At 39.7% G+C, this 21,282-nt stretch overlaps 1 protein-coding gene across 1 annotated transcript; it reads left to right on the forward strand.

Annotated features, from left to right (window-relative positions):
- The first annotated feature begins 59 nt into the window (after nucleotides 1–59).
- ARL9 (ARF like GTPase 9) lies at nucleotides 60–19,493 on the forward strand. The gene is made up of 4 exons (XM_030880631.2): nucleotides 60–1,044; nucleotides 3,857–4,019; nucleotides 6,684–6,859; nucleotides 18,306–19,493. Exons 1-4 carry the CDS (start codon nucleotides 763–765, stop codon nucleotides 18,483–18,485), a joined length of 801 nt encoding a protein of 266 aa, XP_030736491.1. The 5' UTR covers nucleotides 60–762; the 3' UTR covers nucleotides 18,486–19,493.
- Nucleotides 19,494–21,282: the final 1,789 nt, after the last annotated feature.

Genomic DNA, 21,282 nt, shown 5'->3' on the forward strand with positions numbered 1-21,282 from the left:
GTTTAGTTGTGGTTTTAATACATGGTATTACCAGTATCTGTGATCCTGGCAGACTAATCTCCAGAGAAATTTTTTTAAGTGAAATGTAACAGATTTAAAATAAGGGAACCATTCACATTCCTGTTTTTCCTTAAGCATCCTGGATAGTTTCTCTAGACGCTGCTGGTGGACTTAAACAGGACGGAGGGCGGAGAGATCCCTAACTTCACTCTCCAGGCTTGTGACTACTGACGAGGGGAAGGCGGGGCATCCTCTGGTGCGCCTCAAGCGTTCTCCGGGTCGGAGACACGAGGGCTGGGCGGGCTCAGGGAGGAGGCGGGAGAGGTGAGAGGCTAAGATCTGGGCGTCTCGAAAGGCCTTTCTGAGACACCCTGCTCAGCCCGAGGGGATCTCCCGAGGAAGTGGCACCTGGGGACGATTTTCCTGTTTGACCAGACTTTCCGAGCTCCCGCGGCCGGGCCTCCCAGACCCCTCGCCTGGGCTCGACCCTTCTTCTGGCTACCCGCGCCTTACCCTCTCCAATTCGCCTACCGCCCCAGGGCTCGGCGAATCCGCTGCGCGCAGCCCCCGGCGAGCGAGCGCCGGACTGCAGTCGTCGCCCCTCGGGACTGGGGTGCTGGCGCCGCGTGGTGACTGCGGGGGAGTTGTACGCTGCGTGGACCTGCGTCTCCTCCTTGCGCCTCCCGCAGGGGCCACTCCTGCCGGGACCCCGCACCGCAGCTCCAGCGCGGGCGCGTGGGAGGAGGGAGGGAAACAAGGGTGATGGGGATGGAGAGGGGGAAAGTGAAGAGAGAGAAAGGAAAGGAGCCGGAGAAAGAGAAAATACGGGAAAAAGGAAAGGAGGAGAAAGATAAAAAGAAGGAGGTGGAGAAGGAGAAAATTAAGGAAAAAGAAAAGGAAAGGGGGAGGGAGGAGAAAAGTAAGAGTAAAGAAGAGGAAAAGAGGAAAGGGCGGGAGACGGAGAAGGGGAAGGAACAATTTACGGAAAAAGACGAGAAAGAGAAGGACAACAGCACGTTGGCAAAGCCGCCGCTGGAGCTGCCGGTAAGAGACGGGTGCCTCAGACCCTCACCCAAGGCCGTTGTCAGCGTTCTGGCCAGAGCGCTGGCTCTCGCGCCGGAGGGAATCCGGTCTCGTGTGCGGGCTTTGTAACCGCGGATGGAACAGGTGTGCCAAGCTGCGAACGCCATCTCCCCAGCCCCTTGCCCGCTCTCACCCCTAACCCCGACCCTGCGTCCAAGGTCTAGGTCTAGTGTTGAGGAAGGTCAGGTCTCGTCTGGTCTAGTGTTGAAGAGGAGGCTTTAGTCGGGTTCACGGGAGCGCGGGGAACAGCCCTCTTTCCAGCCCCATCTCTGTCAGACGCCCAATGCTAGCTCCCAGTCCGCCCACGACACTGAAACCAGTCCCAAACCCTCACCACACATGCGCTCTCTCTCCCAGTCTTTTCTGTTTCGTAAGTTCCATGTGGGAAGGTGCAGGGTTCCTGAATTTGTGCAGGATGTGTTTTGGGTCCCTCTGGACATTTTCTGTGGGCGCTGAGGTTACTACTTCCATTGTTTTCAGACCACCAGCGCCCAGAAGGGACGGGCACAAAGGTTTAACTGAGAGGTCTCAGAAACCAGGCACTGCAGTCACAAAAGGACATACACCTATGATTCCACGTATATGATGTACCTAGAGTAGTCAGAATCGTAGAGAATAGAATGGTGGGGCCTGGGGGAAGGGGGAGTGCGGAGTTTGAGTTTAATCTTACAAGATGAACAGTTTTGGAGATGGATAGTGGTGATGGTTGCACAATATTATGAATGGATTTAATATCACCGTATGTTAAAGAATGGTTATGATGGTAAATTTTATGTTGTGTATTTTACCACGATTTAAAAATTGAGGGGGAAGAAGGAAAAACAGGCATTATTTGGATCAGCTCAGTGGGCTCTGTGCTCCTGGAGTTCCTGAGCTCACAGCTGCTTTCTGGTTCTAAACAATGTGAATTATTAATGGAGATTTGATCTCTGGTAAAACACAGGCTACATAGGTTCACATATAGTTAAATGAATAACTTTTGCAAGGAACAGTGGTGTTGAGAATCACATTTCGGGTCTGAACTCCTGTTTTACGGTAACCCCAGCTTTTCTTAAGAGATTATAAATATGAGGAGGCTTGTATTTTAGACTAAAAAATAAGCAAAATGTAAAGCATCAGTGACTGCAGAATTTCTAGGGGTTTAGGAGCAGCGATATGGTTGGAAAGGGAGTAGGGAACTGTTTTTATTCACAAAATTTCATAGGATCTAAGGTGCCATTATTTTAGGTAACACAAACAAAGAAAAAAAATGCTGCCAACCAAAATATGACACACCATAGATTGTAAAGTCCTCATTTCAGAGATGTTAAAATGTGAAAAAAAAACAAACAGAAAACAAACAGCATCTTGGAACTGATGAAATATGTTGGGATAGCCTGAGTAGAGCCATTGGTGGAGATAATGAGGGGGACACAGTCCACATCTTGCAGCCAGTTCTTGGTGGCATCATTGCTTTAAAACATCCCCTTCATGCATCAAGTCCCTCTTCCTTACCATCACTCTCTCAGAATGACACTATGACATTTAGGTGTGGGTAAGAGGGAACGGGGAGGAAGTGGGGATGGAGAGAGGAAACACCTATGGAAATACCTTTTGCTTTAAGAGCCATCAAGAATTCACTCCAAAAACAAACATTCTGTTATTCACTAGACAGGTTTATTAAATGCTGCCCTGTACACAAGACCCTATTAGACCAGACCTTAAACCATCTTACTTTTACATAGATCTTATATATTAAAAAATAAAAAAAGAGGTGGGAGGTGGGATAGACATTTAGTGCTGTTTAGGATCACTTTTTTTTTTTTTAAAACAGAAATCCAGTCTAAGTCTAATGTCAACATTTAGTGTTCAAGCAGAAATGTATAAGATTATTATTTTTAAACCAATGCCACTGAAGACATTTATTAGTGTTTTTTATGCATGAGAAATCTCTTTAGTAGGCTGTTTGAGAAATAGAATTCCTCTGAGTAGTCTGGCTGGATTGTTGCTCATTTATTACTGTTTACATTAAAGTTTGTATCCTAAAAGTCACCTTTCTGAGCACTCTGAAATTTCTATTTCTGTCTTCATACCAGCCTGCCCTTCTTGCCCCTCAATCACTTGTCATAAAATTTTCTAAGGTTGGTATGTTGGTAGAATGCTTCTTCCTAAAGTTTACATCTAGTTCATCAGGTTTTAGCATCAGATTTTTAAATACTCAATTATGATTGGAACAGGTTTAACAGTTTCTATAATCTTCGCCTTTTCATTTATGAGGGTAACCTTGCCCTAAGAGCTTTTAATCTAGTGATTCAACTGGGAAGACAAGACAGATTAATAATATGAGACCTTAGATGCTTACATGCTGAGTGGCAAAGTCAATATATGGAACAAGTAGGCCCCAAGACCCCATACAACAAATTGAATTCTGTTGCAGTCTCCAATAGACATGAACTCAGGAAGCAAAGTGAAGTCTGAAAATTGACCCTGAAGATTTATGGTACCTCCCATAAATCCTGATATATATATTATATATATATATATAATATATATTTGATAGATTGACCAGGAGTTGGGGGATGGAGAGGGGGTATACAATTAATATCACATAACTGATGGCTGATTATATAAAATACAAACTGACTGGTACAGTTTGTTCTAGACCTATTAAATGTTTTGCGATATTTTGTCCTGGTTTACAATTCCACAATATTATTGGCAGGCACACTGCCAGGAGTCAGGAAAACCAGGGCCCTGATAGCATAGGTTTATTGACTTATCTTTTGTTTCACAGGAGAAAAATAAGCAGATCCTAGTGCTGGGCCTGGATGGAGCAGGAAAGACCAGTGTTCTCCACTCTCTAGCTTTAAACAGAGTCCAGCACAGCGTGGCACCAACCCAAGGTTTCAATGCAGTGTGCATCAGCACTGAAGACAGCCAGTTGGAGTTCCTGGAGAGTAAGCTGTCTTTCTCAGTAGTTCTGGGGATAACCGATAGCCTATAGCCACATTATTGTTATACCTTAAGCCAGATTTAATGTTATCAACATTGGGTCATTGTGAAATGAAACACTGGGTCAGATTTTCCTAGACTTTCAGAATGCATGTGTAGTTTAGTGCTTGGGTACAGTGTGGGAATCACTTTCTGTTCTTTTCATTTTCTTCTTTTTGCAGTGGTGGTGATAAAGGGGAGTTGAGGGGAAGGCTTTTGCACCCCTCCTATAACAGCCTCCCTCCTCCCTTACTACCCCAAATATAAATGCAATCTAAGTAAATACAGTGTGTTTCCTTCTCTGCAAATGCAAATAGAGGTAACCTCCAAACCTCTTGTAACCAGATGGCAACCCAGAAACCCCTCCTCTAGCAGTTCTGGAGTCACCACCTCTCAAAATATTGCTGTACCCCAAAGTTGCATTAGATCCTCTTGTCTCCTCTTTACACTCTCTCCTCCTAGGATGATTTCACCTTTCCTCTTGACATTAAATACTATCTATATGCTAATGACTCCCAAATTTATCTCTCCAGCCAAACATATCCAGATGTTGCCTGACATCTCTACCTGGCTGTCTCACTGGCCTCTCAAGCCTAATATCGTCAAGACAAAATGTTTGATATATCTCTGTATCTGTTCCTTTCCCTTGTAATCCAACTGGTCAGTAAATGTCTCCTCACCCATCAACATGCTCAAGCCAGAAAACTGGGAGTTTTCTGTACCCCCTTTTGTACCCCACCTCCAGCCTGCTAGTAAAATGCTATGAATTTTTGCTTTCATTCAGTTGCGAAGAGAAAATGGTGGGCAGAGAAATTGGTAAGCCTGCAGGCAAATCTTTATGATAAAAGCATTGTTAAGAATAGAGTTTTCAATTTCCCCAGAAGCTATGGAAGAAATAATATTTTTAATGAATTGGATGGCTAACAAAAGTCTCAAAATATAAAAAGTGAAAAGAAAAATGGGAAGGAAAGGAAAGGGAAGGAAAAAAAGAAAGGGAGATAGGAAAGAAAAAGAAAACTCCAATTTGGGGGAGAAATGGACAGATCTGCCGTTGGAGTGAGGGGTTTCAACATATCTTTGTCAATTATTAATAAGATCAAGGAGAAAAAATATCCGCAGAGATATATAAAATTTGAACACAGTCAACAAGTTCGATCTAGTGAATAATATAAAATTGTCCAAAAAAAAAAAATATATATATATATAAAATTGTCCAATTAGACAATTTTAGCCACATACAAAAGTTAAAATTCACGTTCTTCTCAAACACTCACAGAACAATTACCAGCAAAGACCGCTTACTGGGCCATACAGCAAGTCTTAACAAAGTTTTCAAAGAGGATGCATCATACAAACTGTGTTCTCAACTACATTGCTGTCAAGTTAGAAGTTAATACCTAAAAGATAGCAATCCCTGTGTAGGTGAAATGCCATGGTGTTGCCAAGAACATGGGGAACGACATGTTCATCTTTAAACTACATGTGTTAAAACCATATGAATTACTTGGATTATACACATTCTTTAAAAAAATTAAAAACACAAAATACTTCAAAGAATGACTAGCCTGGCTCTCCATACAAAAGAAAACAAAGACAAATCAACACCCTGTCCTATTCGTTTTTTAAATGGTATTGTTAAGTCCCTATAACAGGAGTCTGCACACTTTTTCTGCAGAGGGCTCGAGAGTAGCTAATGTAGACTCTGTGACCGCATGGGCTCTGTGCAGCTACTCAACCCTGCAGTTGTACTGCGAAAGCAGCCGGAGACCATATGTGCACATATCTATGTGCCTGTGTTCTCATACAACTTTATTTGTACTGAAATCCAAATGTGATATAATGTTCATGTGTTACAAAATGGTATTCTTTTTTTCCCCAAACATTTAAAAAGGTAGAATCCATTTGTTGTTCGTGGGCTGTACAAAAATAGGCAGTGAGCCAGATTTAGGCTGTGGGCCATTGTTTGTCATATTCTGTCCCAGGAGAAAAATAAAAACTGAATTCATTGTGTATGTATTATTATCATTCCAAAAAGTCTCTTCTGGGAAGAATCAGCAGAATGAAATAACCCAAAGGAATTTTTTCTGAAGCAAGTATTCCTGAATGCCCACAGGATCATATTAACTCTTTGTGCAAGATTAAGAGAGGAAATTAGTTCTGGGATTTTGACAAAGGAAAAAAGTTGTGCAAGTGAGGCTAGCCAATGACATTTAAATCAGTCCATTTAAAACTTATTTTAGAGAAATATGTGTTTTAACCCACCACCCTGAATTATTTTAGTATCCTACTCCCATTCGCTGAGCTATACCTGACAGGCAGACATTGGCCATCATGGCTGCTGTGTATAACAGATCAGGAGGCATCCACTGTAGTACAAATTTAAGATCTTTATGCTGGTCCTTTGTGTTCCAGAATGAGTGACCCGCTTGTGGAGGGTAAATATTCCCACCAATCATTTCCCCAGTAACATCGCTGAAGTTGTTTGAAGAATTGGGTAGAGTCTCACAGAGGTCTTTTATTAGAATATGTATCCAGTGTTCAGGAATTATCAAAATGTGTCTTTCCTGCCCCCCTCAGTGGACTCTCCTGAGGTTTGTGTGTGTGTCTTCCTTCTCTACTGTTCTTTGTAGTTGGTGGCAGCAAACCTTTCCGTTCCTGTTGGGAAATGTACCTGTCCAAGGGATTGCTGCTAATCTTTGTGGTGGATTCAGCAGATCACAACAGATTACCTGAAGCTAAGAAGCACCTTCATCAACTAATTGGGACAAATCCAATCCTTCCTCTGGTTGTGTTTGCAAACAAACAGGTAAAAATTGGTGCAAATATAAATTGTACTCAATAGTTTTATTATTAATACAAGAAGTAGAAATGTCTACTTTTAATAGCAAGATATTCAATAATATGTTGTATGTTCAGTTCAGTTTATACTATTAGATCTATTGGATTATACAGTCAGCCCTCCATATCTGTGAATTCAACCACCTCTGGATCAGGAAAAAAAAGATTCTGGAAAGTTCCAGAAAGTAAAACTTGTATTTGCCACACACAGGCAACTATTTACATAGCATTTACATTGTATTAGGTATTATAAGTAATCCAGAGATGATTTAAAGTATATGGGAGGATGTGCATAAGTTATTTGCAAATACTGTGCCATTTTATGTAAGGGGCTTGAGCATCCTCAGATTTTGGTGTCTGCTGGGGTCTTGCAACCAATCCCCCTCAGATACCAAGGGACAGCAGTAAATTCCTTGAGAACAGAGACTATCATTCACCTTTGTGTCCTTTGTAAAACCTAGCATAATGCCTTGTACATAGTAGGAATTCAACAAACACCTGTTGAATTTATTTTTTTTAATTTAATTTTATCTATTTATTTTTTACAGAGCAGGTTCTTACTAGTTATCTGTTTTATACATATTAGTGTATATATGTCAATCCCGATCTCCCAATTCATCCCACCACCACCCCCACTTTTCCGCCCTGGTGTCCACATGTTTGTTCTCTACATCTGTGTCTCTATTTCTGCCCTGCAAACCGGTTCATCTGTACCATTTTTCTAGGTTCCACATATATGCATTAATATATGATATTTGTTTTTCTCTTTCTGACTTACTTCACTCTGTATGACAGTCTCTAGGTCCATCCATGTCTCTACAAGTGACCCAATTCCGTTCCTTTTTATGGCTGAGTAATATCCCATTGTATATATATACAATATCTACTTTATCCATTCATCTGTTGATGGGCATTTAGGTTGCTTCCATGACCTGGCTATTGTAAATAGTGCTGCAATGAACATTGGGGTGCATGTGTCTTTTTGAATTATGGTTTTCTCAGGGTATATGCCCAGTAGTGGGATTGCTAGGTCATATGGTAATTCTATTTTTAGTTCTTTAAGGAATCTCCATACTGTTCTCCATAGTGGCTGTATCAATTTACATTCCTACCAACAGTGCAAGAGGGTTCCCTTTTCTCCACACCCTCTCCAGCATTTATTGTTTGTAGATTTTCTGATGATGCTCATTTTTACTGGTGTGGTAATACGTCATTGTAGTTTTGATTTGCATTTCTCTAATAATTAGTGACGTTGAGCAGCTTTTCATGTGCCTCTTGGCCATCTGTATGTCCTCTTTGGAGACATGTCTATTTAGGTCTTCTGCCCATTTTTGGATTGGGTTGTTTTGTTTTTGTTTTTATTTTGTTTTTGCGGCACGCGGGCCTCTCACTGTTGTGGCCTCTCCCGTTGTGGAGCACAGGCTCCGGACGCGCAGGCTCAGCAGCCATGGCTCACGGGCCCAGCCGCTCCACGGCATGTGGGATCCTCCCGGACCGGGGCACGAACCCATATCCCCTGCATCGGCAGGCGGACTCTCAACCACTGCGCCACCAGGGACGCCCGGGTTGTTTTTTTTTTTTAATACTGCGCTGCATGAACTGTTTATATATTTTGAAGATTAATCCTTTGTCCGTTGATTCGTTTGCAAATATTTTCTCCCATTCTAAGGGTTGTCTTTTCGTTTTGTTTATAGTTTCCTTTGCTGTGCAAAAGCTTTTAAGTTTCATTAGGTTCCATTAGTTTATTTTTGTTTTTATTTCCATTACTCTAGGAGGTGGGTCAAAAAAGATCTTGCTGTGATTTATGTCAAAGAGTGTTCTTCCTGTATTTTCCTCTAATAGTTTTATAGTGTCCAGTCTTACATTTAGGTCTTTAATCCATTTTGAGTTTATTTTTGTGTATGGTGTTAGAGAGTGTTCTAATTTCATTCTTTTACATGTAGCCGTCCAGTATTCCTAGTACCACTTATTGAAGAGACTGTCTTTTCTCCATTGTATATCCTTGCCTCCTTTATCATAGATTAGTTGACCATAGGTGCATGGGTTTATCTCTGGGCTTTCTATCCTGTTCCATTGATCTATATTTCTGTTTTTGTGCCAGTACCATATTGTCTTCATTATTGTACCTTTGTAGTATAGTCTGAAGTCAGGGAGTCTGACTCCTCTAGCTCCGTTTTTTTCCCTCAAGACTGCTTTGGCTATTCAGGATCTTTTGTGTCTCCATACAGATTTTAAGATTTTTTGTTATAGTTCTGTAAAAAAATGCCACTGTTAATTTGATAGGGATTGCATTGAATCTGTAGATTGCTTTGTGTACTATAGTCATTTTCACAATATTGGTTCTTCCAATCCAAGAACATGGTATATCTCTCCATCTGTTTGTGTCATCTTTGATTTCTTTCATCAGTCTCTTATAGTGTTCTATGTACAGGTCTTTTGTCTCCTTAGGTAGGTTTATTCCTAGGTATTTTATTCTTTTTGTTGCAATGGTGAATGGGATTGTTTCCTTAATTTCTCTTTCTGATCTTTTATTGTTATTGTATAGGAATTCAGGAGATTTCTTTGCATTAATTTTATATCCTGCAACTTTACCAAATTCATTGATTAGCTCTAGTAGTTTTCTGGTGGCATCTTTAGGATTCTCTATGTATAGTGTCATGTCATCTGCAAACAGTGACAATTTTACTTCTTCTTTTCCAATTTGTATTCCTTTTATTTCTTTTTCTTCTCTGACTGCTGTGGCTAGGACTTCCAAAACTATGTTGAATAATAGTAGTGAGAGTGGACATCCTTGTCTTGTACCTGATCTTAGAGGAAATGCTTTCAGTTTTTCACCATTGAGAATGATGTTTGCTGTGGGTTTGTCATATATGGCCTTTATTATGTTGAGGTAGGTTCCCTCTATGCCCACTTTCTGGAGAGTTTTTATCATAAATGGCTGTTGAATTTTGTCAAAAGCTTTTTCTGCATCTATTGAGATGACCATATGGTTTTTCTCCTTCAATTTGTTAATATGGTGTATCACATTGATTGATTTGCGTATATTGAAGAATCCTTGCATCCCTGGGATAAATCCCACTTGATCATGGTGTATGATCCTTTTAATGTGTTGTTGGATTCTGTTTGCTAGTATTTTGTTGAGGATTTTTGCATCCATATTCTGTTTTTTGCATCAGTGATATTGGTCTGTAATTTTCTTTTCTTGTAGTATCCGTGTCTGGTGTTGGTATCAGGCTGATGGTGGCTTCATAGAATTGAGATTGGGAGTTTTCCTTCCTCTGCAATTTTTGGAAGAGTTTGAGAAGGATGGGTGTTAGCTCTTCTCTAAATGTTTGATAGAATTCACCTGTGAAGCCATCTGGTCCTGGACTTTTGTTTGTTGGAAGATTTTTAATCACAGTTTCAATTTCATTACTTGTGATTGGTCTGTTCATATTTTCTACTTCTTCCTGGTTCAGTCTTGGAAGATGATACCTTTCTAAGAATTTGTCCATTTCTTCCAGGTTGTCCATTTTATTGGCATAGAGTTGCTTGTAGTAGTCTCTTAGGATACTTTGTATTTCTGCAGTGTCTGTTGTAACTTCTCCTTTTTCATTTCTAATTTTATTGATTTGAGTACTCTCCTTCTTCTTGATCAGTCTGGCTAAAGGTTTATCAATTTTGTTTATCCTCTCAAAGAACCCGCTTTTAGTTTTATTGATCTTTGCTACTGTTTCCTTCATTTCTTTTTCATTTATTTCTTATCTGATTTTTATGATTTCTTTCCTTCTGCTAACTTTGGGTCTTGTTTGCTCTTCTTTCTCTAGTTCCTTTAGGTGTAAGGTTAGATTGTTTATCAGAGATTTTTCTTGTTTCTTGAGGTAGGATTGTATTGCTATAAACTTCCCTCTTAGCAGTGTTTTTGCTGCATTCCGTAGGTTTTGGATCATCGTGTTTTCATTGTCATTTGTCTCTAGGTTTTTTTTGATTTCCTCTTTGATTTATTCAGTGATCTCTTGGTTATTTAGTATATTGATTGCCTCCACGTGTTTGTGTTTTTTACGTTTTTTTCCCTGTAATTGATTTCTAATCTCATAGCATTGTGGTCAGAAAAGATGCTTGATATGATTTCAGTTTTCTTATATTTACCGAGGCTTGATTTGTGACCCAAGATGTGATCTAGCCTGGGGAATGTTCCGTGGGCACTTGAGAAGAAAGTATAATCTGCTGTTTTTGGATGGAATGTCCTATAAATATCAATTAAATCTATCTGGTCTATTGTGTCATTTAGAGCTTCTGTTTCCTTATTAATTTTCTGTCTGGATGATCTGTCCATTGGTGTAAGTGAGGTGTTAATGTCTGCCACTATTATTGTGTTACTGTCGATTTCTTCTTTTATGGCTGTTAGCAGTTGCCTTATGTATTGAGGTGGTCCTATGTTGGGTGCATATATATTTATAATTGTTATATCTTCTTCTTGGATTCATCCCTTGATCATTATGTAGTATCCTTCCTTGTCTCTTGTAACATTCTTTATTTTAAAATCTATTTTATCTTATATGAGTATTGCTACTTCAGCTTTCTTTTGATTTCCATTTGCATGGAAAATCTTTTTCCATCCCCTCACTTTCCGTCTGTATGTGTCCCTAGGTCTGAAGTTGGTCTCTTGTAGACAGCATATATGAGTCTTGTTTTTGTATCCATTCAACGAGCCTGTGTCTTTTGTTTGGAGCATTTAATCCATTCACGTTTAAGGTAATTATCGATATGTATGTTCCTATTACCCTTTTCTTTATTGTTATGGGATTGTTATTGTAGGTCCTTTTCTCCTCTTTTGTTTCCTGCCTAGAGAAGTTCCTTTAGCATTTGTAGAGCTGGTTTGGTGATGCTGAATTCTCTTAGCTTTTGCTTGTCTGTAAAGCTTTTGATTTCTCCATCAAATCTGAATGAGATCCTTGCTGGGTAGAGTAATCTTGGTTGTAGCGTCTTCCCTTTCATCACTTTAAATATGTCATGCGACCCCCTTCTGGCTTGTAAAGTTTCTTCTGAGAAATCAGCTGTTAGCCTTATGGGAGTTCCCTTGTATGTTATTTCTCGTTTTTCCCTTGTTGCTTTCAATAATTTTTCTTTGTCTTTAATTTTTGCCAATTTGATTAGTATGTGTCTTAGTATGTTTCTCCTTGGGTTTTTCCTGCATGGGACTGTCTGCACTTTCTGGACTTGAGTGGCTATTTCCTTTCCCATGTTAGGGAAGTTTTTGACTATAATCTCTTCAAATATTTTCTCAGGTCCTTTCTTTCTTTCTTCTCCTTCTGGGACCCCTATAATGAGAATGTTGTTGCATTTAATGTTGTCCCAGAGGTCTCTTAGGCTGTCTTCATTTCTTTTCATTCTTTTTTCTTTGTTCTGTTCCATGGCAGTGAATTCCACCATTCTGTCTTCCAGGTCACTTATCCATTCTTCTGCCTCAGTTATTCTGCTATTGATTCCTTCTAGTGTATTTTTCATTTCATTTATTGTATTTTTCATCTCTGTTTGTTTGTTCTTTAATTCTTCTAGGTGTTTGTTCTTTAATTCTTCTAGGTCTTTGTTAAACATTTCTTGCATCTCCTCGATCCTTGCCTCCATTGTTTTTCCGAGGTCCTGGATCATCTTCACTATCATTATTCTCAATTCTTTTTCTGGAAGGTTGCCTATCTTTACTTCCTTTAGTTGTTTTACTGGGGTTTTATCTTGTTCCTTCATCTGGGACATAGTCCTCTGCCTTTTCATTTTGTCTATCTTTCTGTGAATGTGGTTTCATTCCACAGGCTGCAGAATTGTAGTTACTCTTGCTTCTGCTGTCTGTCCTCTGATGGATGAGGCTATCTAAGGGGTTTGTGCAAGCTTCCTGATGGGAGGGACTGGTGGTGGGTAGGGTTGGGTGTTGCTGTGGTGGGCAGAGCTCAGTAAAAGTTTAATCAGCTTGTCTGCTGTTGGGTGGGGTTGGGTTCCCTCCCTGTTGGTTCTTTGGCCTGAGGCATCCCAGCATTGGAGCCTACCAGCTCTTTGATGGGGCTAATGGCAGACTCTGGAAGGGCTCACGCCAAGGAGTACTTCCCAGAACTTCTGTTGCCAGTGTCCTTGTCCCTTGGTGAGCCACAGCCCACCCCCAGTCATCTGCTGCAGACCCTCTAACACTAGTGGGTAGGTCTGGTTCAGTCTCCTATGGGGCCACTGCTCCTTCCCGTGGGTCCTGATGCACACATTGCTTTGAGTGTGCCCTCCAAGAGTGGAGTCTCTGTTTCCCCCCAGTCCTGTCAAAGTCCTGCAATCAAATCCCGCTAGCCTTCAAAGTCTGATTCTCTAGGAATTCCTCCTTCTGTTGCCAGACCCCCAGGTTGGGAAGCCTGATGTGGGGCTCAGAACCTTCACTCCAGTGGGTGGACTTCCATGGTATAAGTGTTTTCTAGTTTGTGAGTCACCCACTCAGCGGTTATGGGATTTGATTTTATCGTGATTGCGCCCCCTTACCATCTCAATGTGGCTTTTCCTTTGTCTTTAGATGTGGGGTATCTTTTTTGGTGAGTTCCAGTGTCTTCCTGTCGATGACTGTTCAGCAGTTAGTTGTGATTCCAGTGCTCTTGCAAGAAGGAGTGAGCACACATCCTTCTACTCCACCATCTTGAACCAATCTACCTGTTGAATTTAATTCAGTGAACATTTATTGACTTTTGAATTGATTTCTACAAAATATTTGCGTGTTTAATATGTATAAAGAAGTGGTTTTAGATCAATTAGCCTGACCTGAATTTATTTCACACACATGCATTAAAATATTAAATGTTCATGAAGAAATTGGAACCCTTGTGCAGTGTTGGTGGGGATGTCAAATGGTGCAGCCACTGTGAAAAACAGTATGGCAGTTCTTTAAAAAATTAAAAATAGAGTTTTCATATAGTCCAGCAATCCACTTCTGGGTATATAACCAATAGAATTGAAAGCAGGAACTCAAACAGATATTTGCACAGCCATGTTCATAGCAGACTTATTCACAGTAGCCAAAAGGTAGAAGCAACCCAAGTGTCCATCCACAGATGAATGGATAAACAAAATGAGATATATACATACAATGGATATTATTCAGCCTTAAAAAAGGAAATTCTGACACATGCTACAACATAGATGAACTTTGAAGACATTATGCTAAGTGAAATAAGCCAGTCACAAAAAGACAAATACTGTATGATTACACTTTTTTAAAAAAAATTATTTATTTATTTTTGGCTGCACTGGGTCTTCGTTGCTCCGTGCAGTCTTTCTCTAATTGCGGCGAATGGGGGCTACTCTTTGTTGCGGTGTGCAGGCTTCTCATTGTGGTGGCTTCTCTTGTTGCGGACCACAGGCTCTAAGCATGCAGGATTCAGTAGTTGTGGCACACGGGCTCAGTAGTTGTGGCCTGCGGGTTCTAGCGCACAGGCTTAGTACTTGTGGCGCATGGGCTTAGTTGCTCCATGGCATGTGGGATCTTCCCAGACCAGGGTTCGAACCCATGTCCCCTGCATTGGCAGGCGGATACTTAACCACTGCGCCACCAGTGAAGTCCCTGAATACAGTTTTGTGAGGTCCCTAGAGCAGTCAAATTCATAGAAATGAAAAGTAGAATAGTGGTTGCCAGAGCCTGGGGGAGGGAGAAACGGGAAGTTATTGTTTAATGGGTACAGAGTATCAGTTTTACAAGTTGAAAAGAGTTCTGGAGATGGATGGTGTACAACAATGTGAATGTACTTATTTGTACACTGAACTGGACACTTAAAATTGGTTAATATGGCAAATTTCTTTATGTGTATTTTACTACAATAAAGAAAGTTAAAAAAGGTATTAGACATCTATAGCATTGTACAGGCATACCTCATTTTATTGCACTTTGCAGATATTTTGTTTTTTACAAATCAAAGGTTTGTGGCAACCCTGCATCGAGCAAGTCTATAGGTACCGTTTTCCCAAAAGCATTTCTCACTTCATGTCTCTGTGTAGCATTTTAGTAATTCTTGCAATATTTCAAACTTTTAAGATTATTATTATATTTGTTACGATAATCTGTGATCAGTGATCTTTGATGTTACTATTGCAAAAAGATTACAATTTGCTGCAGGCTCAGATGATGGTTAGCATTTTTTAGCAGTAAGGTATTTTTTAATTAAGGTATGTACTTTTTTTAGACAATGCTATTGCACACTTAATAGACTACAGTAGTGTAAACATAACTTTTATATGCACTGAGAGACAGAAAAATTCATGTGACTAGCTTTATTGCAGTATTCTTTTTTTTTTTTTTTTTTTTGCGGTACGTGGGCCTCTCACTGTTGTGGCCTCTCCCGTTGCGGAGCACAGGCTCCAGACGCGCAGGCTCAGCGGCCGTGGCTCACAGGCCCAGCCGCTTCGTGGCACATGGGATCTTCCCGGACCGGGGCACGGACTGGTGTCCCCTGCATCGGCAGGTGGACTCTCAACCCCTGCACCACCAGGGAAGCCCTGCAGTATTCATTTTATTGCAGTAGTCTGGAACCAAATTTGAAATATCTCTGAGGTATGCCTGTAATGCTAAAACCTCTCTCTTAATTGCTAGGGTTGCCAGTCATAAGAGAGCTCAGTTCCTGCCATTTCTTCCACTACTTCTATGGATGAATATTTATGGAAGTAAACTAAATAATTACAAATGATCTAAAAGTAGGAGCCTATATTAAAGTCCAGCAGAGATGCTAGTCCAGCAGATTATTTCTAAAAGAAAAGCTGGAGATTTTTTTTTAATGAGCATCTTAAGTACCACAAACTGTAAAGATTTAGAGGATCCTGGTATATTTAAGTAAGCTGTATAGTATTCCATTGCATGAATATACCACGGCTTTACCATTTTCTTGTTGGATATTTGGTTTATTTCCAATGTTTTATTGCTAAAATCAGTTGTACAGTGAATCTTCATGTATGTGTCTCCTCGTTGATGTGTACCAACATTTCTCTAGTGCATGAGGAATTGCTGGGTTTTGGATTTGTCCATATTCAACTTTGCTAGATATTACCAAGTTGCTTTCCAAAGATATTGAACTAGTTTATTTTTCCTACCAGCAGTATATGACAGTTTTTATAGCTCCACATCCTTGTCAATACTTGGCTTGTCAAACTTTCATTTTTGCCAGTCTCATGGGGATGAAATTTTATCTTATTATTCTAATTTGCATTTCCTTAATTACTAGTGAGCTTGAACATGTTTTCAGATGTTCACTGGTTATTAGTTTCAAATTAGTTTCATTCTTTGAAATGAACTTCCACATTTGTGAATTATCTTTTAATATCTTTCCCCAAATTCCTGTTACGGTGTTTATCTTTTCTCCTTTGAGTTGTAGGAGTCTTTTGTGTCCTTTGGAAAAACTTTTGTCTGTTACATACATTACACATATCTTCCACAGCAATCTATTAGCTTATGATTTTACTTTGTTTATGGTTCTCTTTTTAATGCATAGGTTTTCATTTTTTTAAATAAATTTTTTATTTTTATTTTTGTCTGTGTTGGGTCTTCGTTGCTGCACACAGGCTTTCTCTAGTTGTGGTGAGCGGGGGCTACTCTTTGTTGTGGTGCTCCGGCTTCTCATTGTGGTGGCTTCTCTTGTTGTGAAGCACGGGCCCTAGGCACGCAGGCTTCAGTAGCTGTGGCACGCGGGCTCAGTAGTTGTGACTCATGGGCTCTAGAGCACAGGCTCAGTAGTTGTGGCACATGGGCTTAGTTGTTCTGTGGCATGTGGGATCTTCCTGGACCAGGGCTCGAAACTGTGTCTCCTGCATTGGCAGGCAGATTCTTAACCACTCTGCCACCAGGGAAGTCCCAGGTTTTCATTTTTAATAGACAAATTTAGCAATACTCTCCTTTGTGGTTTATATCTCTTCATCAAATTGAATAAACAGAGCTATTTGGTGTCAAATTTATAACTTTTACTGGGGTTTAATAATAAAAGGTTTGGATATTCTAGTTTAAGTGTAATGCATCTTGGGTGATGCTCCTTGGCCAAAGTAATTTATTTTTTTGTATGACTCATTGGTTCAAGTTATTACATAAGTATTTTTAAAACGTCGACTTACTATCTTTACTCTTTGAGTGATGATCTCTATTAAGGCACAGTTATGTAAGTGTGGAATGCATCTGATATTTATCCCTGATGTGCTTTTATCATTACAAGGAGCCCCTCCTCCCACGCAACACCCTCCTTCTATTTTCTTCCTCTCCAATTCCATCAGTGACTTTTTTTTTAACTTGAGACATTGTCCACATGTTACTAGATTCATTAACACAGTTGCAAAATTCACTGCGGGCTCTAGGAATAAGTGAATTCAGGTTTCAGACAGGCAATATATTGGGAGGACCAGAAAGGTAATCATACCACATCAGGAAAAGTCTCACAGGCTCCCAGTTATGGAATTTGATAGGTTCATATTGGTACAAGAAAAAAATGACACAATATTGGACTATTTCCAGATGATGTCCTAAAGCTATGGGAAAACACTATGAAACAACAAAAAGCCAAATACAAATGCAATTTTAGGAGTGAAAATACTTAAACTTTTGCAAAGGACTTAAAAACTATAACTGAATCTGTGTATGTATTTAGGAGAGGGAATGTCAGAGGTCATTTGCATAAATAATTCTTGATGTGTGAGAGGCAAAGAAATATGTTTTGACCTTGGCATTTTGACCTCAAGGAGGTTTTGACCTTGGCATGCAGCATAAACACATGCTTTCTGTCTCCTCATTTTAATCTCTCCTCTCTCTACCTCTCCCAGTGGGTTTCTGTCCTTTAAGCCTTCCCCGCTTCTCCATCTTGTCCTTTTTCCCTCCACCTGTCCCTCCCCTCTTAGCCTCCTTTACCCACTACTCCATTTTCTAAATTCACTTCCTCCCTTATCCCTTCTCTGTCTCCCTCCATCCCTCCAAATTTGATCCAAAATTTTTTGTTCAGTAGAAATAATGGTTGCAAAGGAAAACTCACATTTGGCAAATGCTTAATCAATAAAATATGATATGGGCAAAAACCAATTAATGAATCAAATTTCTATTGTTAAGACAAATTAAAAATAATATTAGGAAAATAAAGATAAAAATGGAAAAACAAAATTAGAAGCAGATAGATTGCACTGTTTAGGAAATTGATTAAGGTATTATATCGACTTAACTTCATTCCAGAACATACTTTTTTGATGATAACTCATAAATGCTGATATAATTCCAATGAAAATCATTATATTCAAACAATCATTAAGATCATAGTAATGGGATTACAGTATCCTCCATATTAGAATGAAGGTGGGGTCATTGAGAGCAATAAATGAGAGTAATAAATGTATCTATCCAAAAAGATTGCAAAATAACCAACTTTTTCTCAATTCTTTTTTCATTCTTGGTGAAGGATCTTGAAGCAGCCTATCACATTACAGATATCCATGAAGCTTTGGCATTATCTGAGGTGGGAAATGACAGGAAGATGTTCTTGTTTGGAACCCAGGTGACTGAGAATGGCTCAGAGATACCCTCCATCATGCAAGATGCCAGAGACCTGATTGCACAGCTGGCTGCAGACATGCAGTGATCAGGCCTAGGCCCACTGTGAGGCTCATGATTTGAATGTCACCAGGGAATGTTTAGCGGCAGGCTGGAAGCCAAAAGTTTCCACTTTCCAATAAAAAATAAGGCATTTCCTATTTTCTCAATGCAGGGCATATACACATATATAAGATAATGTTAATTGATTAAGAGGATCTCTATTTATATTTTGAACTTTAAAAATATTGGTAAAACAATGTATTTAGAGGGATTTGGATTTTTTTTAAATTTTTATTTATTTTTGGCTGTGTTGGGTCTTTGTTGCTGCATGCGGGCTTTCTCTAGTTGCAGCGAGCGGGGGCTACTTTTCGTTGTGGTGCATGGGCTTCTTATTGCGGTGGCTTCTCTTGTTGCGGAGCACGGGCTCTAGGTGCACGGGCTTCAGTAGTTGTGGCACATTGGCTCAGTAGTTGTGGCTCGCAGGCTCTAGAGCGCAGGCTCAGTAGTTGTGGTGCACGGGCTTCATTGCTCCATGGCATGTGGGATCTACCCAGACCAGGGCTTGAACCCACATCCCCTGCATTGGCAGGTAGATTCTTAACCACTGTGCCACCAGGGAATTCCCGGGATTTGGATTTTTAATCAACCAAATTAAAGTGAACAGTAGGAAGCATTCATTCCATTTGTAGTTTCTCAATGAAATGAGATTTACATTAAAATATTTTAATAACTTTTCTCTTTTCAAGTAAAAATCCAGGTGTCTTTCCTTTAAGTGGATCCGTAGGGATCCACTTAAAAGTAGGGAAAGAAATATCAGGATAGGGCAATAAGAAAAGTAAGCACTATCAAACCCACATAGAAATATAAATTAACAGCATTCAGAAAGATTTAGGAAAGGCTTCTTTTTAAGAAACGATTGCACTAAAAGAAGAACACCGTGAGGATTTGTTTTTTAAATGCTTGTTATTTAGCTTTTTTATATAGATAAGCTTTCTTTACTAGAAATATTTTGTAAGAGTGATAACTCTGTTTACCTACAGACATAAATCCATCTTCGAACCTTAGTGTCCTGTCTTGATCTTTTTTTTTTTTAAAAAAAAAAGGACTTCCAGTTTTGAGCCCAGCATGTAAGAAGCTTGGAAGCCACCACTCCATTCTAACAAGTTAAAAAGCTGAACAGACTGAAAAATCAGCATTGGAGGGAGCAACAGGAGAATACAGAGATTAACAATTTACCAGAGCAGAGACTTATAGTGGGAAACTGCCCATGGGAACCCCAGGGTAGAAAAAACGGAACAGTGACTGATGAATTGCTGGTTGCTCCAAGTGGAGTAATCTGAAAGTTAAAACACTCTAGGGGAACCCAGTCATTGGAGGGGCCCCCAATTATTTGAGATTTACCTCCAGAACCTCGACCAGATTCCTATAATAAATATTGGAGAGAAATCCCCTGGTGCTTCCAAGGGAGGGGAAAAATTTTTTTGAAATATGCCAGAGCACTCTGTCCTTCTTAACAAGGCCTGCCCTCAGGGGAAACTAGTTAACCAGAGCCTAGCCTGCTGGGTTATTACCAGAGCCTAACTGACCTGGGGGAAATACCCAACTCCAGCCCACTCTAGACATTCTGTTCCACCTAAAAGGGCAGAAAACTAAGACTTAAGTTTGCAGTCCAGAGGCACTTAGTCTCTAAAAGACTAAGACCTAATCATAGGACTATAGAACGCTCCCCCTCCCCCGCTCCAACCTCACCACCACATTACTAAAGGCCTGTTTACAGCAGCTCCTTTTACCCAGTACATCATGCCTGGCTATCAAGAAAAACTACAAGACATACTAAAACACAAAACATACAGAAGAGATACCACAAGCACCATACAGAAATGAAGAATGTGTTTAGTGGGCTTGTTAAAAGGCTGGACATAGCTGAGGAACGAATCTCTGAGCTTGAGACTATCTCAATAGAAACCTCCAAAACTGAAAGTCTAAGAACAAAGACTAGAAAGAAACAGAACAGAATATACAAGGACTGTGGAACAACTACAAAAGTTGCAACATGTGTGTAATGGGAAACCAGAAAGAAAGAAAAGAAAGGAACAGAATAAATATTTGAAACAATGACTAAGAATTTCTCCAAATTAATGTCAGACACCAAACCACAGATCCCAGAAGCTCAGAGAACACCAAGGAGGACAAATGCCCTCCCCCACAAAAAAACAACAGCAACAACAACAAAAAACTATAGATAGGCATATCACTTTTAAGCTGCAGAAAATCAAAGTTGAAGAAAAAATCCAGAAAGAAACCAGAGGAAAAAACACCTTACCTATAGAGGATCAAAGATAAGTACATTAGGCTTCTCAGAAACCACACAAACAAGAAAAGAGTAGAGTAAAATATTCACAGTGTTGAGAAAAAAAAAACCGTTAGCCTAGAATTCTGTACCCTGTGAAATCCTTCAAAAGTGAAGGAGAAAAATTTCTTAGACAAAAATTGAGGGAATTTTTTGCCAGTACTTCTTTGTTGCAAGATATGTTAAAAAGAAATTCTTTGGACAGAAGGAAAATGATATAGGTCAGATATTTGGACCTACATAAAGGAAGGAAGAACATTGGAAAAGGAATAAGTGAAGGTAAAATTAAAACTTTCATTTGTCTTATTCTTAATTGATCTAACATTAGTTTCTTCAAAATAATAATAGCAACATTATATTTGACTATGTATGCTTATATGTGTGTATAAATGTTATGACAGCAATGATACAAGGGATGAGAGGGAGGAATTTGGATTATTTAGTTATTATAAGGTATTCACATTACCTGTGAAGTGGTATAGTGTTATTTGAA

Source organism: Globicephala melas, chromosome 5 (assembly GCF_963455315.2).
Source record: "Globicephala melas chromosome 5, mGloMel1.2, whole genome shotgun sequence".
In the NCBI taxonomy this organism is placed as follows: Eukaryota; Metazoa; Chordata; class Mammalia; order Artiodactyla; family Delphinidae; genus Globicephala; species Globicephala melas.

Coding starts and splice junctions, on each gene's coding strand:
- ARL9 (XM_030880631.2), top strand. CDS start 763: ATGGGGATGGAGAGGGGGAAAGTGAAGAGAGAGAAAGGAAAGGAGCCG. Junction 4,020..6,683: donor CCAGTTGGAGTTCCTGGAGA/GTAAGCTGTCTT, acceptor TGTTCTTTGTAG/TTGGTGGCAGCAAACCTTTC. Junction 6,860..18,305: donor TTGTGTTTGCAAACAAACAG/GTAAAAATTGGT, acceptor TTCTTGGTGAAG/GATCTTGAAGCAGCCTATCA.